The 16,644-nt window shown below is 46.9% G+C and overlaps 1 protein-coding gene across 1 annotated transcript in view; it reads left to right on the top strand.

Annotated features, from left to right (window-relative positions):
• Nucleotides 1-16,644, top strand: part of nav2a (neuron navigator 2a) — a 111,979-nt gene that overhangs the window by 67,791 nt on the left and 27,544 nt on the right. Inside the window, exons 13-14 of the mRNA XM_069705406.1 lie at nucleotides 13,651-13,780; nucleotides 16,161-16,482. Coding sequence (XP_069561507.1) covers nucleotides 13,651-13,780; nucleotides 16,161-16,482 — 452 coding nt within the window. The remainder of the gene's footprint in view (nucleotides 1-13,650; nucleotides 13,781-16,160; nucleotides 16,483-16,644) is intronic.

Genomic DNA, 16,644 nt, shown 5'->3' on the forward strand with positions numbered 1-16,644 from the left:
AATTTATTTGTGATTATTTGAGCCTCAGTTACAGAGAAGCCGTTGTGTCTTGAAGTAGTTTTGAGCGCTCCGAGCCGCCCTTCATCCGTAAATCCTCAGGTGTGGCTAATTTCCTGTCTTCCAGACTTTTGACCTTTTGCCCTCTCGGTGTCTTTTACCCTGCACACACACACACACACACACACACACACACACACACACGCGCGCGCGCGCACACAAGTTAAACTGGTGGAGCTCGACACACACTGTCCTCCTCCTCACCTTTCATCTCTCCCCTCTCATCCCCCGTCCCTCCAGCTCACCTCTTCATTTTTTTTTTTGGTGTGTTTTCTGATGAAAGTGTGCAGCGAGTATAAGTAATTAAATGATAAAAGTCGGGGGGATTTCGCTCCTCTTTTTTTTTCCGTTTGATTTTTCCCGCTTTCATGTCTTTTAATTGACCGAGCAGTGCAGATGTTATGTTTTTTTTTTCTCCAGAAAACTTTAACATTACTCCCCTTTCATGATCTTCAGACGGCTTAATTTTTAGGTTTCGTAAGATTAGAGAGGGAGGTTTATAAAAATTTTAAAAAAAAACAGAGAGGGGATGAGGTGACTCCCTTCCTCCTCCTCCTCCTCCTCCTCCCCCCTGAAGGAATGTCTGATAAATGTGCTTACACTGCTTTTACTTTGGGATTAATTAAGCGAGTTAGGGAAGGAGCAGATAAAATATATTAGCATAATAAACGGAGGCCGGAGGGCGAGTGGTTTTCTCTGGTAAAAAGATGAGGCTAATTTAAATCATGAAGGTGGGTGGGGGTGGGTGGGGGGGTGGGGGTGGGGTTAATGGTGCAGTTCTGTGCAGGTGGAGGAGGGCGAGCACCTTTCTCTCTGCTCGCGTCTCCAACAGTTGAAGGTGAAACGTACTCGGTACAACAAATGAACCCGAAATAAGAGATACAAGTAAAACTTTACAACAGAAAATACATTCAGAAGCGAGAAACAAACAAACACACAAACAAACAAACAAACAAACAGCAACAAAACAGAGAAAGGGAACAAACTAGTTTCCTCCGCTGCATTTGGGTCAAAACATGTGAAGGTGATCAGAGTGGAACGATCTGTGCTCACACTTAATAAGTTTCACTGTTGGATACAGCAGTGCTTTTGTTAAACAAATAGTTAAACCATATTATGCAAAAGCTATGCTGACTCAGCCTGATTAAGCCCCTCTCCATATAAGCATGGCATCGGGTGTGTGTGTGGGGGGGGGGGGGGGTGGATTTCCGTGGCGACCCCGCGGACGAGGGGGTCACGGGCTTCAAAGGCGGGGTCGAGGTTCACAGTTAAGAGCGTTCCACCAAAAACCTCTGAGCCCTTCTGTACCGGGATCAGACCGAAAACCAGGACTAACGAGGGAGCGAAAACACGGCGCTTATTCTGATAATTAGGAAACAGCAGGAGTCGGATCTGTCGCCGCGGCGACCGATGCCCCAAATAATCAAATTTAAAAAAAACTAGTTCCACCAACTGTCAAGAGGGTTTTAAAGCGGTGCAGGGGAGCAACATGAGTCACGGGACAACAGGACCTGCGAGGAGGCTGAGTACATAAGCAGAGACAATGGAGACTGGAGACACTGTGTGTGTGTGTGTGTGTGTGTGTGTGTGTGTGTGTGTGTGTGTGTGTGTGTGTGTGTGTGTGTGTGTGTGTGTGTGTGTGTGTGTGTGTGTGTGTGTGTGTGTGTGAGCATGCTTATCTCCCGTGGCTGGAGAGAGAAAGAGGAAGCAATCTATAACGGTCCGTCTTCTGGTTTGACTCGTCTTTGTTTAGGCAGACAAAGGAAAAGGTCTTTGTGGTGTGAAACCAACGGAGAGAAGAGACACACACACACACACACACACACACACACACACACACACACACACACACACACACACACACACACACACACACACACACACTCCCTCCTCCCTCTCTTCTCTCAGAGGCGTTGAATATATCATTACTTCATCCCAAATGAGCGACGTGACACAAAGAAACCGCACAAACGACAGTTTGTTTGAGACCGATGGCCGACTGCGTTTCACATGAATCGGTGTTAACGAAGATCCCGGCTGATGTTTTCAGCACTCGGGAGGATTTCACGATCATTTGCGTTCGTCTTGCTCGGTATCTGCGTGAAGCATGATGACAAAAAAAACAAAAAAAAAACAAGAGATAAGCCATTGCAGAAAACAAGAAATGTGAATTTTTGTTCGGGCCGCGAGAAGAGACATCGAAAAGACAAGATGTTTGATCGTGTTGATTTTAAAGAAATAACACAGCAAACAGGAGGTCTGTCGACAACACAATTTGAGGTTTTTAAATCGACGCGAGACATTTGTTGCAGTTGCAACTATTTAGAAAAACGACATCATCACTGCCGATACCTTCTGGTGGGATACGGGTGAAAACCAAGCAATTTCCCCTTTATACTGAGGCTAATATACAAAATCTGTAAGTAGTGTGAAATGAAACGACGAGAGCTTCGGATAGCCTCGACGGCCCTGAAGAAAAACACAAGACGTCAAGCGCGAATGGTCGGCCGCTATGACGACCAGGATACGAGCTTCAAAGTGAAGGTAGCGAAAACGCCACGACGCCGTCGTTTCCGCCGACGGACACCCGCCGTCAGCAGCCTGTCACTCAGCCCGGTACCTTTTTGTTGTCGGCCTCGTTACCTTTTAGCCGCCGGATTACAAAGTAGTTTTTGTACGCAGACTGTATACACAAAATATAGCCGCGTCGGCCAATCGGATGCCGGCGAGGCCGCGTTGCTGCAGCGTGAATTGTGTAATTCGATTCTGCCAAGAGTTGAAAAAAAAAAAACCAACAACAACCATTTTGTGCGTCAGTTGAAGTCAAACCGGCGAATTTATCATTTAAACCGGCTTCTTGTCTTGGTATCCGCGCCCGGAGCGAAACACGATTCGGTGTTTTTATCGACCTTTATTCAGCGGAATCCGTTTCCGACGGCGAGTCTGATGGATGTCGTTTGGATTTTGTGTTTACTGGAAGCGCCTGTTGTTGATTTCTAGAGGGCTGTAATCCCACCCGACGAAACGTGTTACGCCACTCAGGGACTCACACTTCCTATACGCACACGCACACGCGCACACACACACACACACACGCACACGCACACGCACACGCACACGCACACGCCCCGAGCCCCAATATGTTATCTCTCCTGTCTGGACTTGAGCAGGTTCCCTGTTGGCCCTCAGGTGGAGGAAGAGAAGAGATTCAACGCTCCCTTATCAGCCCTTCTCCTCGGCTACCAACAACACCTGGCGCTCCGATGCCTCCCTGCCTGTCTCACCTCCACCTCCACCTCCACCTGCCCCCCCCAAACCCCTCCCTCACCTTCTGCTGGAGCAGCAGAGTCAATATTGCGGTTTGCCTCGAGGCTCTCGCTGTAATAATAATTGCAGGATGAGGCCCCCCCCCCCTCTCTCCACCCCGCGCTATGCTCCTGTCCTGCCAGCAGCATTTTTTTTTTTTTTTTTATCTCCTGTTATACAACCAGAAGTAAAAAAAATAAATAAAATGCGTACGCTAATTACAAACACGCAGGAACACAGCTTCAAACCGTTCCAGCGTTCATGCCGTCTCCGCTCGGCGACGACCGGTCACTGCCGACCACAGCTGCTTCAGGACTTCTCCAACACCTGACCCTGTCTGCTGCGTGCGTGTGCGTGTGCGTGTGCGTGTGCGTGTTGGATCTCGGCTACGCTCTGGAATACCAGGAGTGTTTGGTTAATGATGGGCAGGAGGGTGCAGGCTGAGTCAGTGTTGAGTTACCGGGATTAGTGACAGCAGAGAGCCGGACATGGACTCACCGAAACCGTCTGCGGTCGTCGGCTTCGTTTTCATTTTCCATTATGAAGAAATGAAATCTCTTATTTAGGAGGTGAAACTGGTTTCGCTGAAAGTGCCCAAATTTCGGTTGTAAAGTTTTTAAAAAGTTTATCAGGGAGCTCCGTTGTTGTTGCCGGAGACGCCTTTCCTCGAGGATTTGGATTCAAGTTTCTCCTCGTTCTTTCTCTCTTTTAAGAGGAATTTGGTTGGTATCAAACATTTTTCTCGCAGAGTTTAACACCCCAGCGTTGCGTATCCGTGGTTGTGACAAGAAAACATGGCGGCAGTTTTGTTAAGCGTTTAAAAAAAAAAACGTTGAAATTTGGCTCATTTTCACGGGACGGCGTAGAGCCAAGAGAGACTCAAACCACATAAGCCTGAAGAAAATCCAATAATCCTGCACTGAGTCACTCGAACTTAGTTTATGAACAGTTTTCTGGTTCTTCCGAACGTTAAATGGCGTTTGAAATCCAGATCTGAGCTTTACTGTCTTTGCATGTTGACTTTGTTGAACTTCAGCTCAGAGAATTAAAAAAAAAAAAAAAAAAAAAAAAAAAAGCTCCAAAAAGTGAATAATTTCAACATAAATTTGACAAATATTGCCGGTAAAAATGAAGGAAATAAAAAAAAAACAGTGACAAGTGACTCTAAACTTGGTCTTCTCATGGAGGGGAGAGACCGTCTGCATCTGTTGCCGTATCGATCGGAGATGTACGAGGTCAAAACGAGTTCCCCGCGCAACGTAAACCCAGCTGTCGCGGAAAGCTCCCCCACCTACGCTGCTGAATATCTCCGGCTTAGTCCCTTCAGTCGTATCTCCGAGTCCCGCTGGCATCTTCGACCCCCGACGGTCCGGAGGAAGCCGCGGCCTGAATTTGGACTCGGTGGGAGGAGGTGGCACTCAGTCGGGCTGGGTGTCGATTTACTTGCAAACGAGATGAGGAAAACCGGGACGTATGTCGCGAGACGGGGGAAGCGAACGGAGATGGAGCCCCGAGAGAAATTATGTTTCAGTTGCCATGGAGACTGTATCAGTAGGCCACCCCCGGGGGTTCGAACCAGTACACCTGCCTCTCCTCAGAGAGCACACACACACACACAGTGATACGCTCGCACACACTGAGGAGGGTGGGGCTCAGGTAAATTCACGCACGCTCTCTTTTAATTCTCCTCTTGGGTCCGTGCACTCGCAAATTTGTTTTCTTCGGTCTGTTCGATCCAGTTTCTTTGCTTCATTACTCATCTCAGAGCAATGAGATGTAGAAAATGATACCGCGGAGAGAGGAAGAACAATAAGAAGGAAAAAAAAAAAAAAAAGAAGCTTGATATGCGACAGAGGTTGCAGCCACGTTCAAAACCGGGGACGTCTGCAAAGGATACGACCCTCCGCCGGCTGAACGAGACGCCGAGCCAGCAGGTTTTTTTTGTTGTTTTTTTTTTTTTATTAAAAAGGAAACAAAGAGGTCAAAGGCTCGGTCCGGTCTGGAATCTGAACCGGGAGGCCACTTGGAAGGAAACGGTAAATGGAGAAAGTAGAGCAAAGGAGCAGAGCTTTGTTGGACTTGTTGGTCGGTGGCACCGTCAGCTCAGGGTGAGTCTCAATCCTCCGTACCTCCCCCCCCCCTCTCCCCGACCGATGGTTTCCATAAGCGATGGAAAGCGAGGGAGCGGGGTTCGTGCAGGTCGCAGCTTTAACGGATGAAGTTGATTATCCACACGTCTCCGTGTGAGCTGCGGGGAAAAAGGCTCGGGGACAGAAGTCTGCGTGCGGACGGGAAACAGGTGGCGACGTTATTTGTCCCAGAAGCCGCGAAGGGTCTCTTTCACCGGAGAAAATGTCACTTTCATTTCTCTTTTTAACCCCTTTTTAACGCGGTTAAGTAGCTTTAAGGTTGGAAAACATCATATTCTGTAGCAGCTCTTCGTGAAAGCTACATGATGTTGACACCGAATGAAATATTTAAAACTAAGACAGAATCTGCCCAATATATCCTCTTTATGAAAGTTGTATTGCTTTGAACCACACAGGGAAGGAAAAAGATGGAAGTGAAGCGAAGTCGAAATATGTATTTAAGTGTGAAGACTTATGAATTGAGAGTCTGGAACCTGTCCAAAGATGTTTGAGGAGCTGGAGGAAGCGGTACCGTGTCATTTTCTCTTTATCTGTAGTCTGTAGTCGGAAATACGCTCGGGCTCAAAAACAGTATTGAGCTTCTGAACTGTTGTCACCAAATATCCAGTCCAAGTTATTAATTTTTTTTTTTGTATTATTATTTTTTTCCATCCGTCCTGTAAAGCTGACGTATAATATTCAGGATTACTCGTGCTTTTACACCGACAACTTCGCTTTTTTTTTAATTCAATGGAATAACTGAGATGCAACTGAGAGCATGTGAAAGAAAAAAAAAAAAAAAAAGAGGATCCAAATGGATCGTCATCTGTCATCTGGAGACGCTTTCAAAGAAGGTTTTGAAGTCCTGAAAAGGAGGATTGTGGGGGAAAAAAAAAAAAAGTGCCTTCACATTGTAGCTGCTCCCCAACATGACTGGAAATTATTTATTTTTTGGCCTCCGGGGGTCCGACGAGCCCGTTTCCTAAAGCACAAGTGCAGCGGCAGGAGCTCCAGCCTCGTGTTTCATTCCAGCATCGAGGCGAACATAGGTTGGTTTGTCTGCGGCGTGTTTACGTAGTGGCGGCACACACGTGAGACAAAATTCCACAAATTGCCAGTAGTCTATTAAATTTCTCATTTTGTTGCACGAGTTGTTTTTTTTTGCATTCGTGTCACATGTGTGAAGACTTTGTGTGTGTGTGTGTGTGTGTGTGTGTGTGTGTGTGTGTGTGTGTGTGTGTGTGTGTGTGTGTGTGTGTGTGTGTGTGTGTGTGTGTGTGTGTGTGTGTGTGTGTGTGTGTGTGTGTGTGTTTGATGTGTAAACACACACTCCCTTAGGGAGTGTGTGTGGACACACACACACACACACACACACACACACACACACACACACACACACACACACACACACACACACACACACACACACACACACACACACACACACACACAGAGAGAAGAGTTGAGTGAAAGGAAATGTGTGTGTGTGTGTGTGTGTGTGTGTGTGTGTGTGTGTGTGTGTGTGTGTGTGTGTGTGTGTGTGTGTGTGTGTGTGTGTGTGTGTGTGTGTGTGTGTGTGTGAACGGGAGGCAGCCGGATGGGATCGAAATGCTTTGATAGATTCACGGAGCGCGGATAGCAAATGTTTTCCCAAGAACAGGAGACAAAGGGACCAGACACGGGCGAGGGAGAGACATTCCTGAGTGTGTTGTCCCGTCCCGTCCGTCCTCGTCACTGCAGGGACAGCTGTGTCATTTTCGTACCACAGGGCTCCTGGGCTCCGGCCCGGAATGTGCCGGGTCCCGGCGTCCGCTCCTCTTCCTCCTTCCTCCCTCATCCTCACATTATGTCCATTTGGTCCCGACTGTTGTCGCTTTTCAAAACATTATTCAGGTTCTGGTTGTTTTTTTTTTTTTGTGGATTTTGTTGAGGAAACTTTATGAGGATAAAAAAAAAACAACAACATTACATTCAATCAATCCATTACAAGTAATAAAGGCACCCGGGATCATATCATACTTCGGATCTGAATTACCAGGAGCTCGCCTGTATTATTACTAACTTCAAAACCTGAATTATATTTTTCTGAACCCTGAGGCAATAAGCAGCTGCAAGTATAAATACTGTTATGAGACGTCATAAAGTTTCTCTGACACTATAAAAACTGGCAAAACTTCCACTAACCTGGGAAAACATCTGCTGTTGTATATTTCTGTTATATTTCTGTGTATTCCCACAACAAATATCCTGATTTACGGTGGATGTCTGTTTTTGCGTTTCAGTTGAAATTATTTTCACAACATCTTCAAGAAAAAATGTCATAAAGAATTTTTTTTTTTTTTTTTTTTTAATACAATTACGAAAGAATACACAGCAAGAAAAGAAAGTAGTAAATCCAACCATCCATCCATCCGTCCAACTATCCATCCGTCCATCCAACCATCCATCCATCCGTCCAACCATCCATCTGTCCATCCAACCATCCATCCAACCATCCATCCATCCATCCATCCATCCATCCAAACATCCATTCATCCATCCAACCATACATCCATCTGTCCAACCATCCAATCATCCGTCCATCCAACCATCCATCCATCCATCCATCCAACCATACACACATCCAAACATCCATCCATCCAACCATCCGTCCAACCATCCATCCGTCCATCCAACCAACCATACATACATCCGCCCAACCATCCGTCCATCCATCCAACCATCCATCCAACCATCCAAACATCCAACCATCCATCCAACCATCCATCCATCCAACCATCCATCCAACCATCCAAACATCCATCCAACCATCCATCCAACCATCCAACCATCCATCCAAACATCCAACCATACACACATCCAAACATCCATCCATCCAACCATCCGTCCAACCATCCATCCGTCCATCCAACCAACCATACATACATCCGCCCAACCATCCGTCCATCCATCCAACAATCCGTCCATCCAACCATCCATCCAACCATCCATCCAACCATCCATCCATCCAAACATCCATCCAACCATCCATCCAACCATCCATCCATCCAAACATCCATCCATCCATCCGTCCATCCATCCAACCATCCATCTGTCCATCCAACCATCCATCCATCCAAACATCTAACCATCCATCCATCCATCTAACCATCCATCCATCCATCCATCCATCCATCCATCCATCCATCCATCCATCCATCCATCCAACCATCCATCCATCTATCCATCCAACCGTTATCGATACCTGAACAGGGTCACAGGAAAGCTGTAGCCTTTCCCAGCTGACTTTGGGGGAAGGCCGGGTTCCCCTGGACAGGTCACCAGTCACATGCACGCTCGCATTCACACATCCGGGAGTAGAGAACAGGCAAACTCCACACAGAAAGACCCTCGTCCCAGTTAAGGTTCGAAACCAAGTCCCATCCGAGGTTCGAAGCCTGAACCTTAAACAAACACAATAAAGCATACATTTGAAAGAAATGTAGTTATCTAGGCCGATAGCAGCTGGACTAACAGATGGTTCAGGGTCACCTGCGTCATCCCTATCTATAAGCTGTATGAATATGAAACTTTAGAGAGGGTGTCTGCCTCCTGAACCCAGACTGGGAGCTGGTTGGTCAGTAGATGGACCTGAAAGCTAAAAGTCACGAAACTTTAGGAACCAGAAGTATAAGCCTGCTACTCTGAGAGTGAAGCGTTCTCTTGAAATAATGTGCTACGAATTCATCTTTTGGTATTTTATCAGCTGTCTGTATCAAATGAATCCAACTCTATCGAGCCCCTTATCGTCAACAGACAGTTCTAATGAAAACAGATGAACCGTCAACGAGAGAAGCACATTTTTCATCTTTTGTCATATAGTGATGGGAAAAAAAAATAAAAAAAAAATCTTTTTTGCATGTTTCTGTTTCTGATTGGTGCTGACATGTTTTTTTTGTTTGTTTTTTTTTGGGGGGGGAGGGGGGAGTCACAACACTGGCTCCTCTGTTCGCACACAACTCACCTGTCAACTGGTCCATGATGTTATCTGTGCCCCCCCCCCCCCCCCCACACACACACACACACACACCAAAAGAAAAACTCCTGAGGGCTGTAATTCAGAGAGACGGTCCATCAGTGCAGACAAGAGACAGAGACTTTTTGGGGTTATGTGTTACAGCTGCAGTGCGAGGGACCAGCAGTCGTCCCCCCTCCCCCCCACAAACCCCCCTAAAACACAGGAAATCCCCTTACTTCTGCTTCACAGCGCCGCCGCGGCCCGCATGTCTGTGTGTACATTTCTGCGGCCCAGAATCCTGTGTGCATGTGCCAGAGTGGGACGGGGGGGAGGGCGGGGGGGGGGGGGGTTGTTGTTTTTTCAGGAGGAGGAGGAGGAGGGGGTACAGTGCTGCACCGCCGGACCAACAGACCAACCGATCCGACCCAAAAGTCCCGAGGGACACTCACAAGAAAAGTTTAAACAAACACAGCCACAGCCTCTTTTTTTTTTTTTCTCAGGAAGCTCCCAGACGCTCCAATTGGCCGACCTGTGCAGGAGAACTAGTTTTCTCATTGCCCCAATCTGCTTTTCTCTTTAAGGAAATTTGGAGGTTTGGCCTCTGAACTTTGACCCCTTTGGGGAAAAAGCAGAAAAGCTTGTGTGACCGATGGTTTCGCCTGTGGTATGTCTTGATTTCTTTTCTCCACTACTTTTCCTCTTTGACGGCTTTACAGGCCGTTTTCAGCCTCTTTTAGCGAAGTGTGAGAGTCTGGTGTCATCCTGATGAACGACAGGCTTCCACTTAAAGTTTAACTGCACACTCTGACCAACTTTTAACGCTCCGTTGACCCGACGGGAAGTCTTTTTAGTTTTATTTTTTTTGTATCGCTGTGAGCACCAGAAACTAAAATCCCCATTCACTTCAATTATACCCTGATGGAGACAGATATCCACATGACTGGATCCCGTGAGAGGTTAAGTGAGGACGTTTTGTTTTTATATAATTTAGTGATTTGCATTGATGTAACCCCCCCCACACACACACACACACACACACACACACACACACACTCCCTCCCCCCTGTGTGATGATCTATTCCATGCCGACTTCTTCCTCTGCCCCCGTGTTTGGCTCCTTGTGGAGGGGCAGCCGGCGGTTACCGTCTCCGCCTCCTCTGATTGGCCGTAAAGGGGCTCGGCGGGTTGTTAACTCTGCGGCGGGTTGCTGCTTTTTTGCCAAGCGGGGAAAGCTGCGGCCCGGGCCACGCCACGCCGCCCCGGCCTGATCTGTAATTAACCCCCGGCTTGTCAGCTGGTTGGGGTGGATCTGTCTGGGAAACTGCAGTCTTGGACACACACACACACAACACACACACACACACACACGCACACACACACACACACACACACACACACACACACACACACACACACACACACACACACACACACACACACACACACACACACAGTGGGACTAGGATTGTCCTTCAGTTTGTCTGTGATCATGTGCTTGATTCTTTGTCGGCTTGATTCTTTGTCGGCTTATTCAGGGCGTGTGTGTATGTTGTTCGTGTGTGTGTGTGTGTGTGTGTGTGTGTGTGTGTGTGTGTGTGTGTGTGTGTGTGTGTGTGTGTGTGTGTGTGTGTGTGTGTGTGTGTGTGTTCTCCCCTCGTGTGCGACATTGCTGCAGCAGTGAAGTGGTTAACAGTCCCAGTGTGTGTGTGTGTGTGTGTGTGTGTGTGTGTGTTGGGGGGGGAGCTCGAGTTTCCAGCAGTATAGGGCAGGTCCCTCCCTCTCCCTCCTCCACCCCCCCCCCCCCCATCCCTCCACACACACACACTTTCAAAGTTTCTCTCTGTGTATGTCAGTGCAGAGAGAGAGAGAGAGAGAGAGAGAGAGAGAGAGAGAGAGAGAGGAACTGTGCCCGAGGGATGAAGCATCAGTGCGAGCGAGCGACAAAGGATCCAGGAACAGTGCCAGGACCGAGACAGTGAGGGAAGCTCAGTGGGAGAGGGGAGAGGGGAGAGGGGAGAGGGGTGGTGGGAGGAGGGGAGGGAGCCAGGGGGGGGAGGGGGGGGGAGAAGGAGAAAGAGGCAGACAGAGAGGTATTCGGTCCTGTGAAGTCATGAAGCTCTCTGTCCAGTTCGGCGTTTTCCTGCAGCGCTCTGGTTCCCACGGCAACCCGCGCGCCCTGACCAGGTCAGATCCCCTTTTTGACGTGTTTATTACGTGTGAGGGCGCACAGGTGTGTGGGCCGGCTTTGATTGACGTCACCCGTTCAAGAAGGGATCGTCGTGAGTTACTTGTCCTCTGCAGCTGGTCTCATATCTGTATTTTCTTTTCTGAGTGTGTGTGTGTGAGGGGGGGGGGGGAGGGAGAGGGGGTTCCCTCCCCCCTCCCCCGCTGCTGTACAGATGAGTTGTGGTCCCTCTGAGTGTCTCGGCACCGCTCGCTGTGCACGGATGCTTTCATCTCTGAAGCGTTTTATTCTGAAATCCAGGAGGAAGTTGTGTTTTCTGTGTCTTGTTTGTGGCTCGCGAAGCAACAGATTTTTTTTTTTTTTTTTTCAGTCCGGGATTCTTGCCATTGAAAAAAAAAAAACAAAATTCTTTGTTTTTGTTTAGGTTTTCTTTTTTTTTTTTTTTTTTTTTCAAAGCCACAATTATGATGTGCTGTTCATGCGTTGGTGGGAAACATTCAGGACTTCAAAGCGTGGCTACTGAACAGAGCTGCGCTGTTTTGTTTAAAAATTCGAAAACCTGAGCGATGAATGATGTGCTGGATATAAATGGCTGCGGATTGAACCAAACAACTGTCAACTCATGAACTTTGGCTGTGGATTCTCCGTCTCCGATACGGTATATTGTCATTAGAACAGACAACATTGCGGGAATCAAAAGAGTTTTGCTCATTTTCTGAAGTAAAAAAAAAGTTTTTTGCAGAAAGAAAAAAACATTAATATTGCTTAAACTATTTACTATCAGTTATTGTCGTGACAAATATATTGCTTAATTTCAAATGATTTACAGCCCCCCTGGTCTAATCTATATGCTAATATCAGTTATATACTGATTTGTTTATAGATTGATTAGTTGATTGACAGAAAATGAATGAAGCGTTTTTCTCTCTTTTACAACGATGGAAATTGAATATATTTGAGTCGGGAACCGTTCATTTATTTATTTGACAGATGAACTGATCGAGAAATGAATTGTTGGCTGGAACAGAAGAGAAGAGGTCGTTGTTTGTGTGTTTGTGTTGTCAAAGAACTTTCTCAACAGGGTTGAACATTATTGAACGCTCCCTTAATGACTGTCAAAATGAAGCCAGCTTGACAACACAACAGCTCTGGTGTGTGTATGTTAGTGTATGTTAGTGTGTGTGTGTGTGTGTGTGTGTGTGTGTGTGTGTGTGTGTGTGTGTGTGTGTGTGTGTGTGTGTGTGTGTGTGTGTGTGTGTCCTCCGTCGCAGCCAACTCTGCGCTGGCTGTCACCATCAGCCTCCCTCTGGTCCTTTCAGAGTGATGTTTGCCAACTGGCCGAGCTTCCTGTCCCCCACGGCAACCGAGCGGATACACACACGCACACGCACATACACACACACACACACACACACACACACACACACACACACACACACACACACACACACACACATATTTACAAATATCTTGCATTAACTCCCGGGGTGTTTGCTCTGTTCAGATGGTTCTGTTTGAACAGTTCACACACACACACTCGAACACACCATGATGTCACCCCTCCGACGAGCTTTTGTTCGTATGACAGACAACCCCATTCAGCCTGTGTGTGTGTGTGTGTGTGTGTGTGTGTGTGTGTGTGTGTGTGTGTGTGTGTGTGTGTGTGTGTGTGTGTGTGTGTGTGTGTGTGTGTGTGTGTGTGTGTGTGTGTGTGTGTGTGTGTGTGTGTGTGTGTGTGTGTGTGTGTACCCGAGTTGGAGTCAGTTTAGATGGACAATAAAGGAAGAGACTCACTTGGGAGTCTGAAACTGCAGCTCAGTAATAGATGACGTTTTTCTTCCGTGTAAAAACACATATTTACTAGAAATAAAACTGTTCTGACAACTTCATGCTTCATGCGAGAGTAACTAACATGAGTGTGTGTGTGTGTGTGTGTGTGTGTGTGTGTGTGTGCGTGTGTGTGTGTGTGTCTCCAGCTGGGACGACAGCAGCTCCGTGAGCAGCGGCATCAGCGACAACATCGACACAGATGACATCAACACCAGCTCGTCCATCTCGTCCTACGCCAACACGCCCGCGACGCAGCGCAAGGGCCTCAACGCACAGGTGAGACGACACACACACTACACACACTACACACACACACACACACACACACACACCACACACACACACACAGTACACACACTCGGGTGGATTTGTTTTTTTTAAGATCGTGCTGCTGCTTAAGAGCCAGTTTCACGTCGGATCCAGTTTCAAGGTGGTAAAGCAGAATCAGTCTCATCAGATCTTTAATGATGTTCTTTTCCTTTGTGATTAAAAAAAAATTCATGTAGAAATTTATCCAAAAAACTAGATTTTTTTGTTTTTGTTTCTATTTTGGTGACTAAAGATTGTTTGAAAACTGAGACATCCCATAAAGTCAGAGGTTCAAACCAAGTGATGCTTTTTTTTATTTTTATTTTATTGTTTTGGCATTATTTCATCAGTTATTGTTCTACGTTTTAATGTTCGGTGTCGGCGCTGCACTTCGTCAGTCTATTGCTCCACAACCAGATGAACTGGTGGAATTTTTCCCCTCCGGCAAATAATGATTCAAACGCGTTGCAGTGACATTAATACAAGTGGATTTATTTTTGTATTGCCTTTTGTTGGGGCCTGTTTTATATTTTTTTCCTTAGAGGAGACGATGATGTAATATTAGCAACTTTTTAAGTGGAATTTTTTGTCTTTTTTTCTTTTAAACACTGTAGCTCCGCCCACAAATTTATCATTTGAAATGATAATAAAATACAAAAAGCACGAAACAAACATTCACCTCTTGTTTCCCGAAGATGCAAACAAAGCCACGTCTTTGTGTTTCGAAGTTGCATTTGAAGGCGGCTTTTCTTTTATCACTTTATTGCCCAAAAAACCCGGATGTACAGACTCGTAAAAAACGTCATTCTTTCGTTCATTCTGCGCGAGCGTCCGTCCGTCCGTCCGTCCGTCCGTCCGTCCGTCCGTCCGTCCGTCCGTCCGTCCGTCCGTCCTCTCTCCCAGCATTCCTCTGCATCTGGGTGTCAGCCGCTCCGAACCCACGAGGCTAAAAGCTGATGTTGACTCTGGAACAAAAAAAAAAAAAAAAAAAAATAAATCGTTCAACACTGATTAAGAGCCACTCAGGTTCAGGAAGTCGATCGAGCGACGCGATAATATCGTCAGCTGACTCGCGCGTCCCTCCGAGAGCGTACCGCGTTTTCAAGATCATCACGTGACGTCGACGCTGAAGGTCGAGGTGCCGAACACAAAAAACAAAGGAGAGTACAAAGGAGTCTTTCTCTCGGTAGAGCGCGGCGCAGATTAATACAGTCTGCCTCATCTGTCCTCTGGCACTCACTCATTGGTCCGGACTGTAATTTTTAAGGTCTGTGAGCCGAGCTGCTCGCTTGCATTTTTTTTGTAGCGTTGCCTTGGCAACTTCAAGGCAGTCGTCATCACTCCAACAGCTGTAATTTATTGTGTTAATTAAGTAAAGGCTGCTGCGAACGAGCTGCATTTTATAGTGTTATTATAAACAGTAAAAACTTCACACACACAAAAAAGAAAAGTGCAGCAACACATTGTGTTCAGTATGCTGCGTTTAGAAAAGAGACTTTTAAACATTTCTGCACTTTTGTTGTGTAAACTTGCCTCGAGATTGAAAAGCAACTAAAACTTCAATTTGAAGTCGGACTTGTGAAAGTCGGGCTTCACGATGAAGTTTGTTGTGTAAAATTGTCTTGAGATTTTAAAATAACTCAAACTTGAAGTCTGACTTTCACAAGTCAGACTTCAAGTTTAGGTTGAAGTAAATAATAAGACGGCATCAGGCCGGCTTGTTCTGTTGCTTTGTTTTTATATAATCAATGTAAAAACATGAACACAACTTTTCAGGGGTAATATTCAAATGAGAAAGTCATCATTAGTTTGATGATGAACATTCAGAGAACTGAAAGACTTGCATCTCGAAAATGTCCTTATGAAGACTTGAGACTTGCTCTGACGGACTTCAGGCTCGACTTCAGGTTCAAGGACGTTCACATTTGAAATAAGTAGAACTGAGATGTTTAAGCCCTGAGGTGGTCAAACAGCTGGCTGCTCAGGTGATGATGAGGATGATAATGATGATGATGATGATGATGATGATGATGATGAGGATGATGATGATGATGATGATGATGATGATGATGATGAGGATGCTGGTCGGATTAACCAGCATGATGGCTGTGGTCATAAAACGTACATTTTCAGAGCCACTTGGCGACGTCTCATAAAAGACGCTTTCTTCAGCAGTAGTAAATCTGACATGCTGTGCGTGTGTGTGTGTGTGTGTGTGTGTGTGTGTGTGTGTGTGTGTGTGTGTGTGCATGCGTGTGTGTGTGTGTGTGTGTGTGTGTGTGTGTGTGTGTGTGTGTGTGTGTGTGTGTGTGTGTGTGTGTGTGTGTGTGTGTGTGTGTGTTCCCAGCCTGTGACGGACGCAGAGAAGCACTCGGCCTCCACAGCGGTGCACCAGGCCTGGTCGGGAGACGAGGTGAAGAGGGCAGACGGCGGGTCGGACAGCGGGGTCAGGATGGAGCCGGGCTCCAAGTGGAGCCGCCGGAACACCTCCGACATCTCCGACGAGTCCGACAAGGGCGGCTCGGGCAGGAAGACCCCCTCCGTGTCCCACACGGGCTCCTGGAGGAGAGGCATGAGCGCAACTCAGGTGGGGGTGACGTCCCCCCGGACCAAAAGCACCAGTGGCACCGGCTCCTCGGGTTCGGTCGGCCTCAAGACCCACAGTTCAGGTAACACGCACGTCCTCAACTAATGAGTGAAAAGAAAGAAATAAACCAAATTATTGAGCGGTGAATTCAGTTTTTCTTAATTTGGCCTTTAGTCTTTGTTCTGATGAACTCTGAAATGGAGGCTGGACTCAGTGGAATTCCAGCCGTCAGCCGTCTGAAATC

This window comes from Brachyistius frenatus, unplaced genomic scaffold (genome assembly GCF_029030835.1).
Source record: "Brachyistius frenatus isolate BFR_SWC_R1_liver_20210118 unplaced genomic scaffold, ASM2903083v1 Contig_56, whole genome shotgun sequence".
Lineage (NCBI taxonomy): Eukaryota > Metazoa > Chordata > Actinopteri > Embiotocidae > Brachyistius > Brachyistius frenatus.